Source organism: Macrobrachium rosenbergii, chromosome 37 (genome assembly GCF_040412425.1).
Source record: "Macrobrachium rosenbergii isolate ZJJX-2024 chromosome 37, ASM4041242v1, whole genome shotgun sequence".
NCBI lineage: Eukaryota > Metazoa > Arthropoda > Malacostraca > Decapoda > Palaemonidae > Macrobrachium > Macrobrachium rosenbergii.
Genome location: NC_089777.1, coordinates 14,584,367 through 14,608,642, shown reverse-complemented (window position 1 = coordinate 14,608,642; position 24,276 = coordinate 14,584,367). Strand labels below are relative to the sequence as shown.

The following is a 24,276-nucleotide window of genomic DNA, read 5'->3' as shown; positions in this document are numbered from 1 at the left end:
TGTAAACTTGAAAAAAAAAACAAAGAAATGTGTTTTTATTGTTGTAAACTTCAAGAATAAAAAAAAATATATAAGTACAGTAAGCTTAGGAGAACGAGAAGGACTAGAAAAAGTGTGTTGTTATTGTTGTAACTTCAAGAATAAAAAAAAAAATAAGTGCAGTAATAAAATAAGTGCCATCTATCAATGACTACGTAAGGTACTTCGATGGGTGACTAAGGTAATGAGTAGGACTATTATTGTCTTTACAGTGTTTCTCGTTCTCCTAAAACTGCTGCAATTATTTTTTTTATTCTTGAAGTTACAATAATAAAAACACGCTTTTTTTAGTCTTTCTCTTTTTCCCAAGCTTACTGCACTAATTTTTTTATTGTTGTAACTCCAAGAATAAAAAAATAAGTGCAGTAAGGTTAGGAAAAGTGCAAGACTAGAAAAGTGTTTTTATTTTGCAACTTTCAAGAATATGAAAAATAAACGCAATAAACTTAGGAGAACGAGAAAGACTAGAAAAATGTATCTTTTATTATTGTAACTTCAAGAATAAATAAAAAAGAATAAGAGCAGTAAGCTTAGGAGAACGAGAGAGACTAGAAAAATATTTTTATTGTTGTAACTTCAAAAATAAAAAATAAGTGCAGTAAGCATGGGAGAACGAGAAAGACTATTAAGACTATATTTATTTTTGTAACTTCATTAATAAAAAAATAAGTGCTTAGGAGAACGACAAAGACTAGAAAAGTGTTTCAATTGTTGTAACTTCAAGAATAAAAAAAAGAGCTTAGGAGAACGACAAAGACTAGAAAAGTTTCAATTGTTGTAACTTCAATAATAAAAAAAATAATTGCTCAGGAGAACGAGGAAGACTAGAAAAAGTGTAGTTTTATTTTTGCAACTCCAACAATAAAAAAAATAAGTGCAGTAAGCTTAGGAAAATGAGAAAAACTAAAGAAAATAGCAGTCCCACTTAACACCTTAGCGATAAAAAAAATAAGTGCTTAGGAGAACGAGGAAGACTAGAAAAAGTGTAGTTTTATTTTTGCAACTCCAACAATAAAAAAATAAGTGCAGTAAGCTCAGGAAAACGAGAAAATTTAAAAAAAATAGCAGTCCCACTTAACACCTCAGTCACCCATTGCCGCCCCTCGCGTACAGTCTGACAGATGGCTCTGGCGTCGCCACCGAGACCTGGGAACGTGACTGGCTTGTGGCTCTTTGGTAGCCGTGACTATCCACCGAACTCGCAGTAGTGACGTAAGAATCAGTGTCAGAAACACCCCATGTGTGTATAGAACTTAGGTGAAATGCTCGTCAAGGAATTGTAAGTTAAATGGAAATCCCGACTGCCGGTCGCGCCGCGCCCCTTTTATTTCGGCAAAGGACCCCCCCACGGTGGTTTTTGTACCCCTCCGGTAAACGGCGAAGGAACCGAATTGGCCGAAAATTGAGTGGGAGAAATGGGGTGTCATCCAGTCCAGCATAGGTGGCCCTGTGTTATCAAGCCCATAGACCCCGGTGGGGTGACTCTGCGCCGCCCTATTATGACCCAGGGGTATAGGTTTTTGGGTATTTGGTTAAATGAGAGGTCGGGAATGTTATGGGTTGCCTTTAAATGTAAAAGGGTGATTTGTAATTGCAGCAACAGGTTACAGCCCAACCCTTGGTGTGGATTGGCCCAGGCCAGGGCTGCTTTGGGGTATGCTGCCCTGGCTTCGTAGAATTGGGGTATTATTCTAGTTAAAGATTATTTTTTTTTAACTAGATTTGGTTACCAGTAAAAAATAGGATTCTGTTGAAATATTAATTTTTCACGCTCGTTTCCGTCGCTAGTGCCCTCTTGAAGTCCAACATTCCCACTTTGGGGACCCCAGACCCCTAGCTGCAACCGCTGTCGTTCCTTTTACTGTACCTCCTTTCATATTCTCTTAATTCTGTCGTACTTTTCACCCTGTGCTAATAGTTGATTCTGTAGAACTAAGTATTGACTCTGCGTCGGGTATTACCTTGGAAACTGACTCCTTCTACGGTACTTTGGATGCTTATCAAGAATTTACCATTATTTTTTGTCGCTTGACTGTAATTAACCTGTAATTTACCTCAGAACTGATTATATTTTTACTATTGCCCATGCGCAGTGTTATAGGGAGACGTTTGGTAAAAAATGGAGTTTCCTTCACTGGGGGTCTCCCCCCTGCTAAGTGAATATGGCCTACTAGGTTAGGTTAGGTTAGGGTGTGTTAGGTTAGTATGGTTCCTTTTATAATAGGTTTCCTTAGCCAGTCCCTTCTTAAACATATGGCTCCCTAATGTGGCTCATATTCGCGGACCCGTTCCATGTAGTCCATGCAGAGCTATTACCTAGAAAGGGAGAACTATATAGTAGCTCCGCGGCGGCGACTGCCTTCTAACTTAACTTTTTCTACAGTTTTTTGGTTGCTAATTATGAGTTTACCTTTAATTTTTGGCGCTCGAGTGTAATTAACCCCTGAAGTCCATCCAACAGGGTGTTTCCATACGCAATCTTCACAAGACAGAGCACGGGTACGCCTGTTTCGAACGGTTCGTATCCCGTCGGGCAAGTGCAATAACTTGTTAACGTGAGGGTACCCCGGGGCCAGTACTAAATACGGCGAAGGGACATTCCATTTGGCCGACAACAAACAGATGCACCGCCAGTATCAGAACCCTTAAAAGTGTAGGAAAAACCAGTTGAAAAAGGTAAAAACAGGCACGGAGCTAATATATAGAATTACCCCTAGAAATACCAAAAATTGTTTTTCGTTGATATTCATATAAAATTTTTCACGCTCGTTTCCGTTGCTAGTGCACTCTTGAAGTTCAACATTCCCAATGTGGCGACCCCAGTAGGAAAACAGTGATTTTTGAGTGATGGTTGGGCGACAGGAAGTTGTAAAACACTAAGATGTATCCTAATCATCTCTGCTTTTGTAAACAGATAAACTGCTAATTTTTTCATTGTTGTCCATGATTTTCCATAAATATTTGATAAATCTGTGCGCTGATCTTGATTTTGCGTAATTCAGTGAGTATGGAGCCCTAAGCTGTAGGATTACCCCAAATCTTGCAATCTAAACCCATCCTTTGGCACCAGTCATGGTCGTTTCAGCCGTTAGTCATTTAGGCTGTAACATCCAAAACAGTGTAAGACGTTAAGTTTATGGTATTTACCGTCGTCACGGCCAAAACGACCCGAACTCTTTGCTCTTTGGCACTAAGCCCTAACTTATGTTGGACTGGAAACTCCCCGCCACCCCTTTGTCCTGTGCTTGACTAATAAGTTTTAGTATTTTGAAAATAGAAACCCGATACATAGACTGGTAAGAAAACTTCATTACATATCAGTGTCACTTTTTCCCCCAGGGCAATAGGCTAGCATCTGATGTTCAATGAAGATATGTAGAATCCAACAAATGTTTATATAACTGGCTGACCTAACGAAGAAGTTTTTGACGTTTGGTATGTTTATTGCCTTTGAGGACTGAGCAGTAATATAAATATTCCCATATGTGGTGCGATTGAAAACCAGAATGTTGAACTAATGCCTTCAGAGATTCCATGTGCGGTTTTTTTAGTTTTCTGTAAAAGAAGACTGTTGCGATTGCTATTTGTGTGGCCATCCGCACTTTTTCTGTCCGCCCTCAGATCTTAAAAACTACAGTACTGAGGCTGGAGGGCTGCAAATTGGTATATTGATCATCCACCCTCCAATCATCAACCATACCAAATTGCAGCCCTCTAGCCTCAGTAGTTTTAATTTTTTATATAAGGTTTTAGGCTTGATCGTGCGTCTTATAATGCTATAGGATAGGCCACCACCAGGCCATGGCTGAAAGCTTCATGGGCCGTGTCTCATGCAGCATTATACGCTGTACAGAAACTTGATTTCACTGAAGAAACTTCAGTGCATTTATGGCTCATTTTTTACTGGAATCAAGGAAATGTTGCACATTTCAATTGCATTTAGCCTTTATTCCATTGCAGTATGCCTGGCCATGAAAATTTAAAAGAGGCCCAAAAAAATCTTTTATGGCACACTCTCAGTGCCACCATAAAGCCTTACTTGGCTCAGACTATTGCCAGGAAGCCCACCAATTTCACATTTTCCATGAACCAGTTAGGTCTTGTTAACTTCTTCAGGACCTCCACTCCTTATCAGGGTTTGGTCATGAAGCCTGAATGTGCCAGTCTGTAGGTAAGAGTTGAAGAGATGCCTAACTTAAGTACAGTACTGATGACCACACTTATTAAACCCAAAATTTACCAAGGCTGTAAATAAGTTACATGTTCCTTTCCCTTGCCATCATGAGGTATGGGGAAATTGGTTAAGAGGACACCTGTACCTATTTGATCATGAAAAACAATGTTCTCTCTCACGTGTTAAATACTAGAGAGGATATGCCGTCATTGGTATATCGGAGAAACGTTTGACAGCTTGTCCCTCAAGTTCCTGCCTTTCCAAGGCTCCTGGTCATTTCGGCCGTAAGTCATTTAGGCCATAACATCCAAACTGGCAAACGGCCGAAATGGGTGTATATAATACTTTGATCCCCGAGGGGCTAGTACTAAACACAGCGTCCCAAGGAGCTTCCGCCATGTCTTACAGCCTAAACTTCATATGGCCTAACAGGTTCACGACCGAAAATAATACGGCCTAATCGTCTCGAACTCCCTTTCCAGTGAAATTTCCCTTCACACTGTTCCTCTAGCCAATCCTTCATCCTTTCCCAGACTTTCCTTTGACCTTTTCTTCCCTTCCTGTGTACAGATCACCAAGACTGCCTGTGAACACAGCTATTAACCGTTCAGTGCCTCTGCCAGATTTTTCACCAGTACCTACTGATGAAGGACAACGTATGGTGGTGCTGTTACACTTGACAAGGAAAATCTGATCATCAAGATTTTTCCAAAGCCCAACGTCCAAGGTGAATCCGTGGTCGCTCCAAAGAACTAGGAAGCCTTGGATACCATGAAGTTCACAGCAAAGTTACCAAAGTATAGACCTGATGGAAGAATTTACTAAAAATATATGTTTTCCCCCCTTTAGTAATGGAATCCTATCCTGGATACTCTCATTGTCAATGCCAAGAGATGTCTCATAAAAACTGAGGTGAAGACTGGAAGCTTTTTCCACCTTCAGAGGCCAGTCTGTGCATTTAAATCGAAGGATCTTTTCTCAGAGAGAAGTATATGCTTTAACTCCTTTTGTGCTTTGTCTCATAGAAAGACAGTCGTCTTAATAACTACTATAAAAGCAAAGGTAGAGTGCAGGATTTTGCAGCATGTACCATGATGCAGATGTATAACTTACCAAGTTCAAAAATGGGGAGCTAGTGACTTCAAAATGTCCAAACTGTTCAGCACTTCACCTTGCCTGACATAGGTGTCAGGCAAAACTTGGCTGTAATAACAAAATTATGGGAAAGATGACAGGAACAACTCGTACCACCAACCAAAGGCCTCATTCATTATCTCTGGAAAAGTCAAAGAACTTTCCCAGCCCTTTCATCCTCCTTCCTCCCAGCTACAGCCAGGGAGGTAAGGGGTATCCAACATGAAAAGTTCTAGTTTTTATATCTACAAATTACTTTTTAAAAGATTTGTCTTTTTTAAATGATGTTGCCGGTGCATTTTCTTAGAGTAGAAGAAATATTCACTTATGAAGTTGTTTCAACGCACTGCAGTATTTGAGCTGACGATGATGACGGGAAGTTGAAAGTTTATGTGAGTTTTATGAATGTTTTTACTTATTTAATATAATTAAGCAGACTTGAGTAATGGGGATTTTTCTTTTCAGCCGGGTTGTTCTGCCACTGACAGTTGAGGAGGTAAGTTACTTACCTTGGAATGAAATGATTTGACATATGATATATACGTAATGAAGACCATGTGATTGCTCAGTCACTATTCTTACAATTAGCGTAGTTTGTGTATAGCTTTTTCATTTAGTTTGCCATTGTATTCGTTGTGAATGAATTAGTAATTTTGCAACTGTAAATGAATAATATTTAGTTATACACTGTATCCTGTTTTTGTACCCTTGCAGTATCAAGTGGCACAGCTTTATAGTGTAGCAGAGGCAAGTAAAAATGAAACTGGTGGCGGAGAGGGCGTTGAGGTCCTTAAGAATGAGCCATTTGATAATTTCCCCCTTTTAGGGGATAGATATAGTAAAGGACAGTACACGTATAAAATATATCATCTTAAAAGGTAAGTTTGTTTCTTTCATCAGGTTTATAACGTCCTGTATATAGTAGTATGGTTTTGTATCCTCTGTAATTGCTGTTACTTTTCATCATCGTCAGAGTAGCATCTAAGTATATACTGTACTTGTCTGTCATTTGTTTGGACACACTATGAACGAGAAGCAAAATTCTCACAAACCCAAAGCGTATACATCCTGTATTTTTGTCTTGAGGGTTGCAAACAGTAATGTAAGCTGTCCTGACTTGGAAATATTATCTGCACTGTTTTTATCAGGCCTGACGGGGCTTATTGAAATATAATGGTTTAAGGCCATTGAGTCACATGCCTGAATTCGTAAAAGTTTCATTACTGGAAGTTACTTGATGAGACCCAAGTATTCTTGCTTGTATGGGGTGTGCCATAGGTTTGAGGCATTGCAAACAAAGAGGAGGTGTCCGTATGTGTGTTACCCTGACCCCCTGATTATACTGTATCAGCCTAACCTTGCAAAATATTTTGCTTTGCTTGGTACATGCAAATAAAACCTATAGAAAAAATAGCATATAGTACTGTAGGTTTCAGCCCAATGCATTTTTTTCATGTGAAACGCTGATGACTACTGTACATATCTTTGTCAAAGCATTTTCACCATATTGTTTTGATTAGTTCCTGATAATTAGTTATCACTACACACACCCCCGGTCAATGCAGTATGCAAAGTCATCATTGAAAGTCACTAGTCTGCTACACAATAATAGGTAGGCTGATCTATCCTGAACTCTTACCATACTCTGTCATACTAAACTGAGGCAAAATAAGTGTGACTATGACACTTCCCATCACTGCATGAATTACTTTAATTGTTTACATTATTTTTTTATAGTAACTGGTAACTGGCTCATGATGATTTAGGCTGCCAAGTGGGGAAGAAGGGATTTAGGTATACACATACTTCTCTTTGCTAAAAGATCCTTAGATTTAGACATAAAACCCAGGTGGGAGGTCCTCTGAAGGTGGAAAGAACTTGCAGAGTCTATATTGGTTTTTGTAAGAGATCTCTTGGCATAGACGATGACGCGAGGGTCCTGGGTCAGGTCTCAGAGGCAGAGGCGGGGAAAAGCAGATGAAATTTTTAGTTAGCTTTCCCATTTAACAATATTAGGCATCTGAATGTGGTATTTATTCATGCCTGGAGCTTGTAGTTTGTAAGGAAGCCTCCATTTACAAGGGCAGGTGGCTTTGAAGGCCATTCGTATGCAGTAAAGAGTGTATGTCATTTGTGAAACTGGTAAACCATCCGTATTGAAAAGCACCTATTATTATTACAGTACATAATTCTCTTCAAGGTCAACTTGCCTTGTTAGGTCAGATGGGTTTGTTTCTTAAATACAATAGTATTGTTCTTCCCACCTGGAAAAAGTAGGAGTTCACTGGTAAAGTAGATATTGTGAGTGGAACCCTTTTAAATTATTGATGAAGGCACCACTTATGTTAGCAAGCGCAGCATAATTCTGGCCACCATTTATCAGCCTTTTACAGCATTTTTAGAGAGAAATTCTCTTGAAAGTCAGTAAGAATTGGTTCTGCTACTGTTTCTTGTTATTGTAAATCAAACGAGACAAGATCATTAATGCTTTATAGGTGCTAAGTGAGACTGCAATTCATTACAAATGGGAAAGGTAGGAATATTTGAAATCTTGGTTTACTGATGATAGTTTATCTCTTTAGCCATTACCATGGTTCATGTCTGCTATGAAATTTCTTGCAGTTCATTTCATTGTATCTTTCAGCAAAGTTCCATCATTCATCCGACTATTAGCACCAGAGGGGTCTTTGGAGGTTCATGAAGAGGCCTGGAATGCATACCCTTATTGTAGGACTATTATTACGGTTAGTAATGTCAACTTTGCAAAGTTGGTTCCCAGTTTTATTTTCTATGTTTGTACTGTTCTTGTTTCTACAGTGGCCTTGAACAGAAATTTATATAGTTTTAAAATTTGTGAAATGTCCCCCTTTTTTTTTGTTAAATATTAAAATTGCACTTCAACTATATCAAGGAAATACTATACTTTGTAAATTGAATTTTAACTGTAGTAAATGTTTTGTTTTTTAACAACTGACAGAGTTGTCATGCATTCATAACCATATTTTGGGTAATTATTTGTCCAGGAGATTTTGCCTGATTTCAAATTTTCCTGTACAGCATACTTTGAATTAGGTTCGTAATAATTGCATGCTATGCGGCAGAGGAATATCAAGTGATTATAGTAACCTCCCTATTATTTGCACATGTAGGCGTACTGGGGTGTGGATCTCTGCGAAATGTAGATGAAATGTAAACTGTGCTAGACCAGTGCTAGGTCACTTCAAACCCTAGCTTAACCTTGCAGTTGACTCAGCCAACTTTTTGCCCAAGCACACTTTCAAATCAATATAGTACTTCATTGTAAAGTAGGTTTAATAAAAGCAAATTTTGATTTCGTACACTGATCAACACAGGTTTAGCAAGAAAAATGAATCGTGTAAGACCTGTGTTATAAAAGCTAACCAAACTATAGAATGTACATGATCATGATAAATGGTTATGTCTCAGCTTTTCCCTTTAAGGGATTTGACACAAAATGGGTTCTCTTCTTTAGCCTCTTGTCTCGTGCTGTGTGTCTGAATTCTCATCTGGCCTAGGTCTCTATCTGTCCCCTTTCTCAGCCATTCTCTGGATCTTCGTACAGGTCTTGGTTCTGCTACTTCCACACCTACTGCTCTTCTTCATCCCTTCCCATCACATGTCTGAACCATTTCAATCTTTGATTTGAAGATGGAGTTGTACATGGGAACATTTGACATTATATATAGTAGTCATATCTGGGTCATGCTTTGCTAGTTATTGTAAAAGTGGAGGGATTTCTTTTATATGTAAAAACTTCCTCACAGCACATGCAGATGCTGTAAATGTGTATACATTATATCATAGTGTATGCATATTAGAAAGCAGTGGCTGCTTTTTTTCATTTTTGTTGAGCTAGCTTAACAGCATATTAATACCAGTTAATGAAATGCAGCCGCACAGTGTATTACTGCTCTAGGCAGGGAACCATTGTATTTCCACCACTAATTCTACTTGACTGTGGACAGTAGTGCAGACTTTTTAAAAGCTAAGTAAACACAAATAAGATACGTAAGAAATAAGAAGGTATATAAGAAATAACGTACAAGACAAACTAAATGATGATTATACCTTACAACATCCATGCTTTTCCTATCTCAATTACCTTGTGTGCTGGAGTTTAATAGGAAAGGTATAGTGCATGATCAGACACCACCAAAACCTCCCCAAAAAGTTTCAGCAACTCTTCATCCCCTCCTAAACATCCTTGCTAGCCTATGCAGTGTTCAGTGGATATAGTGTAGGTTTTTTTAACTCCTTTCTAGTACTGTATCGGTGTTTTCCTTGGGAGTTTTGAGTGAATTGCATGGTAAGAAGGCTTGATAATAAAATGATGAGTAGGTACATAGATGTAGAGTTTATATTTAAAATGGTAAGAAGAAAGCAGAGGCTGAGAGGTCAAGACACAATAGGCTAATTAGTATATATACAGTATTGAATGAGATTGTCCAGTTAAGCAGTGGTTATTAGAATTAAGTATTCTCTCTCTCTCTCTCTCTCTCTCTCTCTCTCTCTCTCTCTCTCTCTCTCTCTCTCTCTCTCTCTCTCTCTCTCTCTCTCTCTCTTCTTCTTCTTTATCTTCAGCTTTTCCCATCTTTATATGGGGTCGCTGTTTGTTATTAGTCTTCTCTCTCTCTCTCTCTCTCTCTCTCTCTCTCTCTCTCTCTCTCTCTCTCTCTCTCTCTCTCTCTCTCTCTCTCTCTCTCCATTGCCACTTTTTCAGATGGCAGCATGGAACTTAAGCTTGAGAGGGACCCACAATAATTGCTTTTAGTAATTTAGTCTTGTTTGAAGTTTGTGCAAATTTGTCCTGTAAATCTTGAAGAGATTTCACACAGAAGATGGAGACTGGAAAATGTGCTGATGTGCACAAAGCATGGTTAGTTTAAAAGCAAATAATAGGGGGATTACTGTATTTAGCTTCTAAGAATGTCACGATCTCATTGTGGAATGTATGTCAAAAGCAAAATCCATGTGGGATGACACATTTTATTTGCAGAGCTTCATCTCTGGTTATAAAGTTTGGTGAAATAGTTCAGCTAACTTTTTAATGTTTAGATTTACAATATGAGTACAGTATATTAACTGGCCTGTATGTGGATTTTTTTTATGTACTTTATTGGATACTATCTTGAAATGTTTCTAGATGAAAGTGTCAGTAGAGTTAGGAAGCTGTCATAATCATTAGTTACCTTTCAGAATCCTGGATACATGAAAGAAGCTTTTTTCATCTCTGTAGAGACACTTCATGCTCCTGGAGAGGGTGAAATGGAGAATGTGAGTGACACCCCCCCAATTTGAAATGCAGCATGATGCGACTCAGCTGTTCCTCAATTTTTTCCTTTTCAGCCGTTTAACCAGTGTGTGGTACGATAAACTTTCTCTGCAGACCTTGTGTACATAACCTACTATTAACTGCTCTGACAAATTTCATTGTGTTCGTATTAACTGCATCATTTAAATCAGTTAGCCTTGTGGATATACATCTTAGGTTCACCGGATGAGTATTTTTATCATTTATTTATAATGTAGATTGCGTTAAGTAAATTGTTTTCGCAGTGAAAGTTAAGTGGGATTCTAAGTCATGTAGATGAGCCATATCTAGAAATGTTTAGGTGCATATGCAGTCAAGACATTATAAGGAAATGGTTGACCGAAAACTGGCAGAAAACCTTGGGAGGTTTTATTGATTAGCCGTATTGTACTGGCCAAGTACTACTGAATGAATCGTACTTTGGGAACAGTGCAATCTCACTGGTAGCAAAGTTAGCACAGTACACTAGTTAAGAATAAATCAAAATTGTTATTGTATGTCGGGTTTAATTACCAACGAAACATTTGGTAGAGGATGTCCATTCTGGTACAGTATTTAGCTACACAGGCAACATAATTAATCACAGTACCAGTCACGAGACTTGCACCAGGCAGGTGCAGACTCAAGGCATGGGGAATCATACAAGGGAAACGGGATACGTGGTTCTGCACAGGAATTGCAGAAGACTGAAGATACTAGATGGAAATTTTGTTATTAAGATGTACAGAATTCAGGAACACTAAAATTCCACCCAAACTTGAACAAACAACTAAAGACAAGTCATGAATTTCTGTCAGCATTGCATTTTAAAAATCTAACATTAAGTTTTCAACAGTTTCTAGAATCCTGCAGTTTGCATCAGTAGGCTAGTGCACACACAGATACAACAAAGAAAAGAAAAAAAAATCTCATTGCAAAGTGAAATTATTAAAGTTGTTGCAAGTGTTATGTCAAAAATAGTTATGTACAAACCTATCATTTACACAAGCCCCAGTTTGTGTCTTTACAAATCCTAGATACTTCATTCCCAAACCTAAAGCAGAAGGTTGTACATTGACTGACAATACTGTGCATATGCTCCCACAGACCTTGGGTTCCAGTGAGGAAAGAACCTCAACTCTTGTGTATGTACCATCCTGTTAGCAAGTCGTTTCCTAGGCTTAGTGGATCTGAGAAGTAATTTATTTCCTTTTCATGTTAATTCACTGGTTATTTTGATTTTCATTATTAATTTCTCTTGTGCTCAGGTGCTGGGAGACTGCAACATTTCAGGGAAATAGTCATTACAAAAATATTTTGCCTGTTGGTGTGCTTTGTTGCTGGCTGTCAGCATATCTCTGCCCTTCTCAAATATTGCTTATATATACTGTGCAGTTTGGATTTGACACGTAGTGGTTTTGTTACAAGAGTACCTTACCTTTGTAGATTCAAATCCTGTAAGCTCTTCGTTGGGTGAGTCGGTAAAGCTGCGGACTGTCACTCGATGGACTGGAGTTCAATTTCCCGGCCGGCTGATGAAGAGTTAGAGAAATTTATTTCTGGTGATAGAAATTCATTTCTCACTATAATGTGGTTCGGATTCCACAATAAACTGTTGGTCCCGTTGCTAAGTAACCAGTTGGTTCTTAGCCACGTAAAATAAGTCTAATCCTTCGGGCCAGCCCTAGGAGAGCTGTTAATCAGCCTATCTATGCTGAATTTGATGGTCCAATGGTCAAGTCATAGCTACAACTGACTGTACTTTGCTTTCTGATGTTAGTCCCTTCTTCTTCATGTGATGCCCATTCTTGTGGATAATCCTGCCCTGAGTTTCATTGGTTGAATTATAAGCTCATCATGTCCCTTAATCCTGGGTGAGATGGTCTTCTTGTCAAGGAGTAGGGTTGGTACTGCTCTTTGCAGTAGTTTGAGAGGTTTCCTATTTTTCTTTGACTAAGATAATCAGGATCTTAAACTTAAAAGTGCAGTGTAGGAGCCACATGGACGTCATTATTGTTTCCCCCAATAGCTAAGAACAATCTACTTTTTATGTAACTTTGGAAGCTGGAGCCCATCTTGAAGGATTGCACTTCTTTTAAAGAGAAGTGGTAGATGGTCAATACAGGAGGATCACTTCTGCCAGACATTGCTGTCTGGAGGTGACAAGGGACTACCATAGGGTATATAGAACTTCTTTAAACACATCCTCTAGGACTCAGTTTAGTTGGAGATGCCATCAAAGAACAAGATCTGCTCTTATCAATCTACCTATGTAACTACTGCATCACCATGTACAGCTAAGACACTTTTTCCAATTGGCAGGAAATGCTGTGATAGCATCCTTGGGCTTCCCAGCCTCTGCAGTCCCTAAAGAAACTAACCTTCTTGCTGTGATGTTAGCCAGGCTTACTAATGAATGCAAAAATTTCCACTGCTTTATTTCACTTTCAGCTACGTTGTTTCCAAACCAGTTAGGAATTCCATCCTCTTAGCTGGATTTTGCATTGTTAAGAAGCTAGAATGATCACAGTATGACCTTTCTCTTTTCATTAGAAGATCTCAGAAGAATAAAGTGATCTGATATGGCATGCACATTCTGCCACTTCTACAGGTATTTGGCTCAGTATATTTTTCAGGCCACTGGGGATGATAGTGGTAGATAACCATTGAATGTATGATCCAGTTTAAGGCTTATACACTCCTTCACTTTTTAGAGATTCTAATGTCTTTTCTTAAAATCCCTGCACACAATTTCAGTCTTACTGACTTTTGGGAAAGACCACATTCATGTAGCACATACAGTTGATCCAGGCTCTGTTTTTCGGTCTTTTGACACCATAACACTGATGACTGGCTTCAGGTAAGCAGACATTTGTCCCTTCATTTAGTTACGCTGTCTATTTTGTGAGTGACTTCTAGGTGGGAGTAGTCAGAAATGTGCAACTATTGTGTTTTATAGGTACAGACCTCTACTCTTAGTTACTCCATATCAAAGTGCTATAAATACATTTTTTTTTTTTTTTAGCAGGTACAAGGTTTTGACTCCCCGGCCTTTAGTCTTTGATTCTATGCTAATCTCAAAACCTTGAGCTTTTCAATTGGAGCTTTAGGTCAACACATAACTGCAATTTCTTCAGGGGCTCAGTCCTCCTTCCTCATATTGCAATTTGTGCTAATGTAAATGATGGATTTGTTAGTTAAACAAGTCAAAAAAGTTTTTATTATTGATGATGCTGACATAATTTAAGGCACAAGAAGTAAGGTTCATTCTTAATTAGATATCAAGGTCCATGGGTACAGATGCAGTGTGGCTTATCAGTCGATTGTCAGTCTGCTTTAGGTTTGGAAATACCTTGTCTAAGATTAAAGAAGACCAAAATATTTGGGTTAATTTGATTGGTTGGATTGTATTGAAAATCAATTTTGCTTAAAATAATATTTGGTTATGAGCTTAGTTCTGATAAAAATACTCATCCCCAAGAAGATCTGGAGGCAGATAATAATCATTAAAAATAATCTGGGAGATCTAACTTGATTGGTGTCAGGAACATCATTGCTGATCCTCTAAACTTAGTATGTATGAATCTTTTAACCTTGTTACTGTATCTTTTTCCCACTACTTCCCTATGCATGGCAGAATCCTGGTTATATGAAGAAAAACTTTTTCATATCCATTGAGACACTTCATGCTCCAGACACAGGGACCATGGAAAATGTGAGTCTTCCATATTTTTCATTCCTCATTTTTAATCTTTGGTGTAATATGGTACATTGTATGTATGTTTGAGAAACAATTATTTTGATAAGTATAGAATGGAAAATGAAAGGTTAACAGATAAAATGTTTGCTTTATAATAACTATGCCATAGTCTTTAAATGAGAAAACAGCACAAACATTACTAGAGTAGATGTAAAGTACTTGTTGCTGGTTATGGTTATTCTTGAGTATTTCCTAACAATTGATTGACAAGTTACAAGTAAGCTTCATGAAATCGTCCTTCTTAAACCTTATTCTAACTTTCTTGACAAGTTAGAATTGAGACCATTGAGATATGAAGTGTTGCACTGTAGTCCTGGTTTCATAAACTTCCTTTGTTAATACTGGTATTTAAATTTGTGCATGTGATAACTTTTGTAGTATTTGTTATGTTCATACAATATAAAACATTACTTCTCTATGTGGTAATGCCTTCTTTGGGTAGACAGACAAGTACTGTAGCCTCCTGTATTAGGGGGAGGTAATTTTAAAAGATGATTTAACCAAGCCATCAAGGTGTCTTCCGTTTTTTTTCATTTTGTGTTTGTAAATAGTGCTTATTTCTTTGTAGTGACACTTTAATTTTTACAAAACAACATATTTATAATTTATTGTTTTGTGTGGATTCAACAGCTGTTAGTCTGCAATTGTGTCCCATTTCTTCAAGAGACTTTATGTTGAGCTTTTTCTGATTATAGTATTGAGAAGTTCAGCCAAGAGCAGAGGGGGATCAAATGATACTTGGACTTTACAAGTCAAACAAGTCAAAGTGGATGTTGGCAGGAAATATTAGATTATTATTATATATTATTAAGTAGTTAAACCAGACGACTGAGTTGCAACCAAATCAGGTCCTGGTCATAAAGACGATTTTCATGAATGGTTGGATGCCAGCCATGGTGACTGTGGTTATCAGACCAAGTCCAATGAGGAAATTACTCCTACTGTTGGAGGATGGTAAAATCGCCTGTAAGCCTAACATGATTATGTGACTTTATATGCACTTTTCTAATAAAACAAAACTTGTAATCATAGATTATATAATGATAGTGCCTCATGCCATCAGTGTTCAACTTCACCTGCCTCGTTCAGCTCTGAGATTCTGATGATTTCAAATGATGTCATCCTATTCCCAGCCATTAAAATTACAATGACATCAGCCAAGTATTTTTGCAAACTTTGTGTCACACTGACTTTCTTTTATTTTATTTTTTTTTTTTTTGACATTCCACTGTAAAATGTTACCAAAACCAGATTTATAACATAAAATATATTCACAACATGCAATAAAAAAAAACATTACCATTTGTATAATTGGTCAGTGTTTGATTTGGCACAGATGACTTTTTGCACTCGCCCAAAATCGCAAAGGGTGAAAGAGGTGTTTGAACTCACATTATAGACGAGTTCATTATCACACGAATTCAGTATGGTAAATGGGTTTGATATATGCAGCCATCCCCTGCCTGGATCACATTGCTGGAAAAATAAAGACCTAAGTTAAGCCGTATTGGTGTTCAGTGCATTGAGTGGCTCGAGATGTTAGACCTTTGGATGTTACTAGTGAAGTTGAGCTTCCACTGCGTAACAGTCAATACCTAGAGTAAACTTCAGGCACAAGTGATTTTGTGAAGATGATAATTGAAGCCTTAGGCACACATTTCAGTTGACCTGTTTGTAATTTGATGAATATCTCACACATTGCAGAAAGTGTGCAGTTCTTTATTAACAAAAACACTGTATATTCTGATTTAAACTAACCATAAATGTCAAGTCTGACAAATCTAATAAGTAAATGCTCTCAGAATCCCTAGTGGCTTTTGTTGATCCAGTTATTGAGTTTTTCTATTGTGTGATTTGTAAGGAACTGTAATTATAAGAATAGTTCCTTCATTACACAACCTTATCTAGGTCAAATTCATACATGGAATAGCAATAAGGCTCGTGAACTTTGGGATTTATCACTAAAAGAGAGGTGCTGGTTCAATAATATTTTGATGGGCATTCCTTAGTAAAACAGTATTGTGCTAATATTTTTAATTGGTGTGGAGTATTTAGGATAAAATGTATTTAGTAAACTACACATGCATGCATTTTTTTTTTTTATCATCAGGGGAGATTAATAAACATCTTGGTGATTTCACATTAATTGTCAGGCATTCAGAACTATTATTAAGCTTGTTTTTTTTGTGCTATACTGGTCTTTGAGAAAAACATTTGAAACAGTGGGTTGTGTTGGCTGACCATGATTAGTTCCATTACTTCTTGTGACCTTCTTGTAATTTTTCAGGCTCATGAACTATCAGGAGAGAAACTTAAGCTACGAGAAGTTGTACCTATAGATATTTCAAATGATACTATAAGAACTTCAGACTACAAAGCTGATGAAGATCCTACAAAATTTCAGTCACAGAAGACTGGTCGAGGCCCTCTAGTAGGCCCTGAGTGGTGGAAAAAGGTATTTGTTTTTAGTAATTTATCAGTAGATTTTCCTTACCCCATACAAATGGGAAAAAAACATGTTAAAAGAAGAAGAATTTATCAGTAGATTTAAGCATGCATGATTTTTAGTTAAGTATACAGTTTAGTTATAGAGTAAAACCTTTGGTAATTAACTCATTTGTGGGAAGAGGCGATTAGATGAGATGATTAAATAATCTGGTTAAATGTCAAGTTGAAGTTTTATTCATTGAGACTTAATTCCTTTGAAAGGTGTTATTGTTTTCTTCATACTGTGCTGCAGTCGGTAATTTTTAATTTATTCATGATTTTTACCTTCAATTCATGTGAAGATGATGAGAAGGTACTATGCAACAACAGCAACAAGAATATTTCAATATTGGCAACACTCAAACAAGAAATTCATTGGAGCCTAGCATCTTTGTTCCAGACAATCTGGAATTTGTGCCAAATACACCAAAAAGTTTAGGAGTGGGAATTTTTCTTCAGGTGTGGCAATCGGATTTATCAGACAGTACAGGAAGGAACAAGCTGTCTTTTATTGTACATGTAAATTGTGCTGCCATCCTTAATCGAATTTCTCCATTGTTTAAAACTCTGTCATCATTCTGTCACATCGTGTATCACCAGTCAGAACGGTAACCTCTGCAAGCTTTGGGCATTCCTCATTCCTGCAGCTGTGATTTCCCTGATTTACCACTTCATACTTTGTTTTAATATTAAACAGCCTTAGAGTAAGACCTACCTTTATACCAGATCAGTTGCTCACGTGTACATATTTTTGATACACACTTGAATCTTCAACACACTCCACATTACATTGCTTATCAGTTGTCTAAGGTCCCAGCTGTCTTTATTTGAACCTCTTCCCCATTAACCATTCAGCTGTCGTACAATCTAAACCCAGACAATCTTGCATTGTTTTCTAGTTAAACTAAGCAATTTAAAATGAGAACGCCATCAGTTTTACTTTATTCAAAGTGAGTTTTCCTTACATGCCTTATTATCTCGTGGATTACTATTAGAAACTACAAACTGTTTTAGTTTGTAGTCTAATTATATAGAATGTGATTAGCATGTCTTTTTCAGGTTTTTATACTCTTTGTATTACGTGTTTGTTTAATAAAGAAAAATATCTTACACGGTATTTTGGGCTATGTTGGATTCACTGTACGATTTAAATAGACTTCTTTTGATCAACTTCAGATGAATGAAAGTTGTATACGGTAGTTAAGTGTGAGTTGGATTAATAGGGTTTAGTTTTAGTTTCCCATTTAAAACCTGATTAGTTGCTTCAGAAGTGTTTGCAATGGCTTTTGAATCTTATGAAAACTGATCTAAGGGGTTAAGTTGAGATTTTGACAGTAGAAATTCCATATTAAAATCATGAGTGTGACTAATTTTTTATTTCCAGTGTGATCCAGTGATGACCTGCTACAAACTTGTAACTTGTGAATTCAAGTGGTTTGGTCTGCAGACCCGTGTTGAGAAATTTATTCAAGATATAGAACGTAGACTGTTTACAAACTTCCATAGGTATGTTACTAGATATTTTATCTCTACATTGGTCACCACCTTCATAATATTTTTCCTAGTATAAATTATATATGTTAAGAAGGCCTTTTTTCCCTTTTTTTAATGTTCCATGTGATACCTTCATTATGGAGATTTTCACTTGTCTGCTCTTGTAAAAAAAAAAAATATTTTTTTTATTGAAATATGAAGGGTAATCATTGTCTACATCAGTGGCCTTTCACTTCTTGTTGGAATGGAATGCAATATAGAGTTTAGGCCAAAGGCCAAGCACTGGGACCTATTAGGTCATTCAGCGCTGAAAAGGAAATTGAGAGTACGTGGGTTTGAAAGGTGTAACAGGAGGCAAACCTCACAGTTGCACTATGTAATAATTATTGTTAGGAGACGGTGGATAGCGAGATGGAAGAAAGCTATGAATGGACATACAGTGAAAGGAATGAAGGGGATGCTGCGAAAAACCTTTAATAGAGCCTACAGTGCACACTGTGAGGTGCACTGACGCCACTAACTTGTTGCTGCTGTTTGATAAGCAACACAATGTTTACAGTTTCCAAAGAAGGTAGCACCACACAAGTCACATTGCAGACAATATTGTATAAAAGGGGAGGAAAGGAGGGGGAAATGATGGGCAGCATGTTGTAAGAAAGATCATGGAACTGGAAGTGCTAGGAACACAGAAAAGCAGGCATAAGAGAGAATGGAGAGAGTGAGACAAATGGCTTTGTTAGTGTAATGGAGTAAACTAAGGGAGAGGAAAAGGTACAAATAGCTGGGAAAGGTTCATGAAAAACAACCCGAACAAAGAGATTAATTTGAGGAGAATATTATCTTTCAAACTAGGTATAGTTACTGACTCGGACAGGATAATTTTCAATAACTGGTCATAATTTAAGAATGTTATGTATTTTAATTGTATATGCTGCACAGATAATTTATTTTATCATTTTACTCTTATTTCCTCTGGAAATTCATTTTTAGGTAATTATTAATGCAACATATGGAGTTAACTTTCGCATTGCAACATTTCACTTATTTTATATGTTGTGCATGTCCTCTAATGTTGAGTTTTTACATGGTGATGAACCCACGTTGACAAGGCAGGGAATAGGAACACTTAGGAAACTTTAATTTGTAACCAATTTTTTTTTTTTTTTTTTTTTTCTTTTTCAGGCAAGTATTTTGTTGGATGGACAGATGGTATGGAATGACAATGGATGACATTAGACAGCTGGAGGACAAGACAAAAGAGGAGTTAGACAAGGTATGTGTTATTTTTAAGGTAAAAGATGTTTTATCTAAGCACTGTCGTCATGATAATTGATGCCTTAACATTGGTTTCCCATTACAAGGTAAGGCATAAAGTGAATTCTTTTCTTGTCTTGAGCATATTTCCCAAATTCCCATCTGGTTCATGTCTCTTGTGAGTGCCCTTTATCAAATTTTTTCTCACCTTTATGAAAGCTCTTTGTCTACTGCTACTACCTTTTTTTTTTTTTTTAACTCTTCCTCTCATCTCAGTCACTGAGATTTCATTTTACTCTTCAGCTTGTAGATGGCATCTCTCGGCAATTTCCCATGGTATAATATGACTCTCCAGCATAGTTCAGCTAGGTCTCTTAACAATTTGTAATATCACAAAAGTCTCCATCTCCTGAGGTCTTTATATGAACCTGTTAATATTAATTTGCCTTTATTCCGTGTGGAACTAACCCAGTCTGCCAATCAGCACCTCTTAATCTCATCTGCCATCCTCCACCTGGAAGTGTGGGGACAGTAGGAGGGCACTGAAGATTGATTAATGGGTTTGTTTAAAAACTTTTTTGCAAACCATTGTTGTAAGAAACAATCTTAATTAACCAGCATCAGTTGAGGACAGGAAGTGCCTCTGAATGGGATAGATGATGCAGATTACTGTATTATTATATATATCATATTCAGAAAATGAACCCTATTCATATGGAACAAGTGCAGAGGGGCCATTGACTTGAAATTCAAGCTTCCAGTGAATATGGTGTTCATTTGAAAGAAGTAAAAGAAGTTAATAGCAAATACAGAAAGAAGATATCAGTTATTATTAAAGAAAAAATAGAGAGATTAATAGATAGATAAAAATGTGAGTGAATTATTAGAATACAAGAATTGTTTTAGGGTAGTAATGTGTTGAATCTTTGCTTGTACTTTTGAAGTTCCAGATGCATAACAGCTTCAGGGTGAGTGTTCCACATTCTAACAGTTTGAGGAATAAAAGACCTTTGGAACTGAGAAGTTTTGACAGTGAGGTGCATATACTGCATATTGGTGCTGCTCTTCAGCAAATCTGGTTGCTCTGGGGAGGAAAAGAGGATCGGGGATCAATTGTGAATTTGAATGATCTCTATTAAAATACAACTTATGAAAAATTGTCAAGCAAGGGACCATCCGTAAACAGTCCAGGTCATAATGGCTAATGTTAGGAAACAGAAACCTACCACCACCAACTACTCTGTCGAAAAGAGATGAATCTCTTGCAGAAGCAGACATCCATAGTGAAGAACAGTATTCTAATAAAGGAAGGACAAGTGGCTTAAAACAGTTTAGATTGATTTTATCACTTGTAATAATTGTAATGGCTAATTCTATTGCATATACAGTAGTTCTGCTGTGACAATAACGACATTATTAGGCAAGGAAAAATGTTGTGTAATATGGCTGCAAAACTCCTGTCTGACAAAGGTTTGGACCCATTAGTGTATACTGCATAGTGTTACCCTTTATGCTGTACGAATTCTATTGCATGGTATTTTTGATGATCTGTGGTATATTCAGTATGTATAAGTATAGTATGAGGTATATATAGATTTGATATAAATATCTTAAGTGTACATATTTGTACCTTATGCATAAACCAAAAAGGAAAGTTATGTTACTGGATGAAATTTAATTTTTGTTGACCAACAGTCTGTTGGCTTTAATTAGGAAGAGTGTGGAGCAATTATTTATATCTTTTTAGCAAGAATTTTTGTTGGTGAATCACTTGCCTTTATTTGTACTGTATATATTATTGTCATTACAAAGTTAGAAGATAGCTCACCACTTTCAGCTTTGATAGAAGAGTTTGGGGAGGATTTAGTGCCAGTGCATATTTTGAATTGGAGCCAGACTTATCATTCTGAATAGACATAACAGTTGCTTCAAAGCAACTGTTGAGGTGGACTCCTGATGTGGTCTTTGGATTGCTTATAGTAAATCCTCATTCCTTGCCATCCATATAAACTGCAATTGATGTATGAAAAATTATACAGTCAGCTCTGGCTGTTCATTTAAACAGTGTCACATTCACTTTATAGTTAAACTAGTCAATTATTAAATGTTTGGTGTTTCTAGATAGACAAGTGAGCATCAAAACATTTATTCTGATAGTTCTGAATTTAATGCATGTGTATGAATTTATTATTGCATTACATACCTGCAAGTGATAGCCTTTTACAATTAATGAAATAAAATGTGATTTATAATTTTCAGCAAAGGGAACAAGGTGAAGTCAGAGGCACAAAAGGCGAGTAGTGTCCCCCCTCCCCGGCCTCATCATTTTGCCAGAAGCGTTGTTTGAGAATTTGGAACCTTTTGCCACTTTATTTGGTAACCTTTTGTTGGTTCATTAGCATTTGAGATGCTTCTTTGAATCAATGAAGTTGGTAAGTTTAGACTAGGAGTTATAAGTTGGTAAGCAGTGGAGAGAGTTTAAATACTTAATATTTCATAATGAAGAATTTAAGACTCTACTCGGTGCAGTATTAGAAATCTATCGCAGCACTTCTAAATGCATTTGTTATTCACAAAACTTTAAAACACAGTCCAATAAATTGAATTTGTGTCTTTGGACTAAAATTGAATTTGTATACTGTATTTGCCATAGTAAAATATTTGAATAAAAATAATTAATGTATAATGAAATTGACAGAATATTTAATGTGAGGACCATATTCAATATTTTTTGGTTACAGGTTTGTTGTATTACATGACTGATAGAAAAATTTTTTTTTTTTGACAATTAGGTTTATACGGTGTACCCATGGTGAATCTTGACTTGGGTGAAGATTAAATTTACTTTAGATATTACCAGCTGGATGGATAGCTTTAGTCAAAATTTATCATTCCTGTGATTCAAAACAATGTCACAACTGTGTGTAAGAACGAGACTTCTTTAAATCTTGTAATGGTTTGGAATGGGACTCTGTGAAGCGTAGGTATACTGTTGTATGTAAGGAAAATGTGTATCAAGAGTAGAAGCTGTGAAGTGGCAATTTAAATGGTTGTTTTTGTGTTTCATGTGCCATCATTGTGATCAATGTGACCTGCAGTTTGACAAGAATTACAATTTGGTGTCATTCCCTTCAGAATCCAGAGGAAGCATCTTAAGTATCATGGAATTTATCTAATTTATCCATTTTGGACAGTAAAGAATTTAGTTCTCAGTTATTGAGAGAAGTCCCTAGATTGTCTAAATTATTTAAAATCTTTAATCGCTGGAAATGGCAGTTTTTCCTCTATTGAAGTATTTTGTCAAATTAAATAAGGATTTAATGTGAAAATATGTTTTCTCTTATCTGACAAAGATTATTACAATATTTCAGTGAGGAGGTTGTATGGTTTAGTACATTTTTAAAACTAATATTATAATTATATTTCATTGTCCTCAAATTACTGGAATTGTATGAAAAATCTTTCATAAACATCTGATTATAACTTTTGTTAATTTTTAATTATTAAAACAGTATTGTTTTTATATTAATGGTTAAAAAACTTTATATATTCCAGATTCATGTAGGTTTGAGAATAATAAATCTCAGAAAAGTTTTCTGTACTTGTTTAAAGGTTTTCATTATTTTTCAGAGAAAAATTAACTATGTAATCTGTGAATTTACTCTTTTCTTGGAAAGAAAACTGAAAAATTTATCAAAAATCAAACATAGACAAGTATAATTTGTCTTAAATAGCTTTGATAGAAGTGTCACATGGCTAATATTTTTACATGAAAAATTTAATTCTTATAAAATCTGTTCGCTAGAAATGTCACAGAACAGTATTATCTAACACAAAGTATATAGCTTTCATAAATTTACAGAAAAGCTACCCACTCAAGACTTGTTTAGCCCCAAACATAATTGACTATCATTTCAAAATGTCACATAAAATCAGCAAAATATTGATTCAGAATACTTTTAAAAGTCAGTTTATCCTTTGTAAATCAAAATAATCATGGTCATAAGCCCTGCCGAGTCCAAACCCAGTCCGAGTGAAGTTCCTGATGTCTTTTCCATGAGAGAGCATGGAGGCTTGTTGCATCATCATCATCGAGCTATGAGCTCTTGATAAGCAGGAGGGGTTCAGACTTTTAGGGTTATTGAATGACTGGACTAGGCAGAAAGCTTTTCATCCAGCATCTTAGTATAACTAAAGGACTGCAAACTGTCTGTGTAAACATACCTTTACATATAAAACACAAAACTTGCAGAGATGACAAAAGCTCTTGAAAAGGTGAACTCTTACAACTGCATAGCAGGAATATTTAGCAGCAGTATCCAAGTGTACTTCTTACTCTTGGTTAATAGTTTTCATAATTTTTGAATATGTAACCAACTAAGAGCAATACTCACAAACACTGCTTGCTAATTACTCAATGCCTGAAAAGTGAAATTAGAAAGAAATGGAATGAAAAGAGTAATAGCAACATTTCCTTCAATTTTAGGAGTGAGCATGTACTAATTCAAAACACTTACACTCACTCCTAAAGTGTAGAGTACATCACTGAATCACAGCGATTCGATCTTCCGGTGCTTCTTCAGGGCCGTTAACGGCGTTTTACAGTGCTGTAACTTAATGCAA

At 36.6% G+C, this 24,276-nt stretch overlaps 1 protein-coding gene across 6 annotated transcripts; it reads left to right on the top strand.

Moving 5' to 3' along the window:
* Window positions 1–1,123: 1,123 nt before the first annotated feature.
* On the top strand, window positions 1,124–23,247 carry LOC136825333 (phosphatidylinositol transfer protein beta isoform-like). 6 transcript variants are annotated; one of them, XM_067081536.1, is made up of 9 exons: window positions 1,124–1,318; window positions 5,813–5,843; window positions 6,062–6,225; window positions 7,992–8,091; window positions 14,296–14,373; window positions 16,706–16,873; window positions 18,290–18,411; window positions 19,582–19,672; window positions 21,913–23,247. In XM_067081536.1, exons 1-9 carry the CDS (start codon window positions 1,302–1,304, stop codon window positions 21,952–21,954), a joined length of 813 nt encoding a protein of 270 aa, XP_066937637.1. In that variant the 5' UTR covers window positions 1,124–1,301; the 3' UTR covers window positions 21,955–23,247. The 6 variants fall into 6 exon arrangements, with proteins under 6 accessions (XP_066937637.1, XP_066937638.1, XP_066937640.1 ...); XM_067081537.1 differs by lacking the exon at window positions 14,296–14,373 and adding an exon at window positions 10,565–10,642 and having other exon boundaries at window positions 1,190–1,318; XM_067081533.1 differs by having other exon boundaries at window positions 1,308–1,549.
* The last annotated feature ends 1,029 nt before the right edge of the window (window positions 23,248–24,276 follow it).

What these genes read in the sequence shown, in the direction of transcription:
- LOC136825333 (XM_067081533.1), top strand. Translation starts at nt 1,455, where the DNA reads ATGGGGTGTCATCCAGTCCAGCATAGGTGGCCCTGTGTTATCAAGCCC. An exon ending in AAAATATATCATCTTAAAAG is followed by an intron (nt 6,226 to 7,991) that starts GTAAGTTTGTTT and finishes TGTATCTTTCAG; the next exon opens with CAAAGTTCCATCATTCATCC. An exon ending in CTGTTTACAAACTTCCATAG is followed by an intron (nt 18,412 to 19,581) that starts GTATGTTACTAG and finishes TTTCTTTTTCAG; the next exon opens with GCAAGTATTTTGTTGGATGG.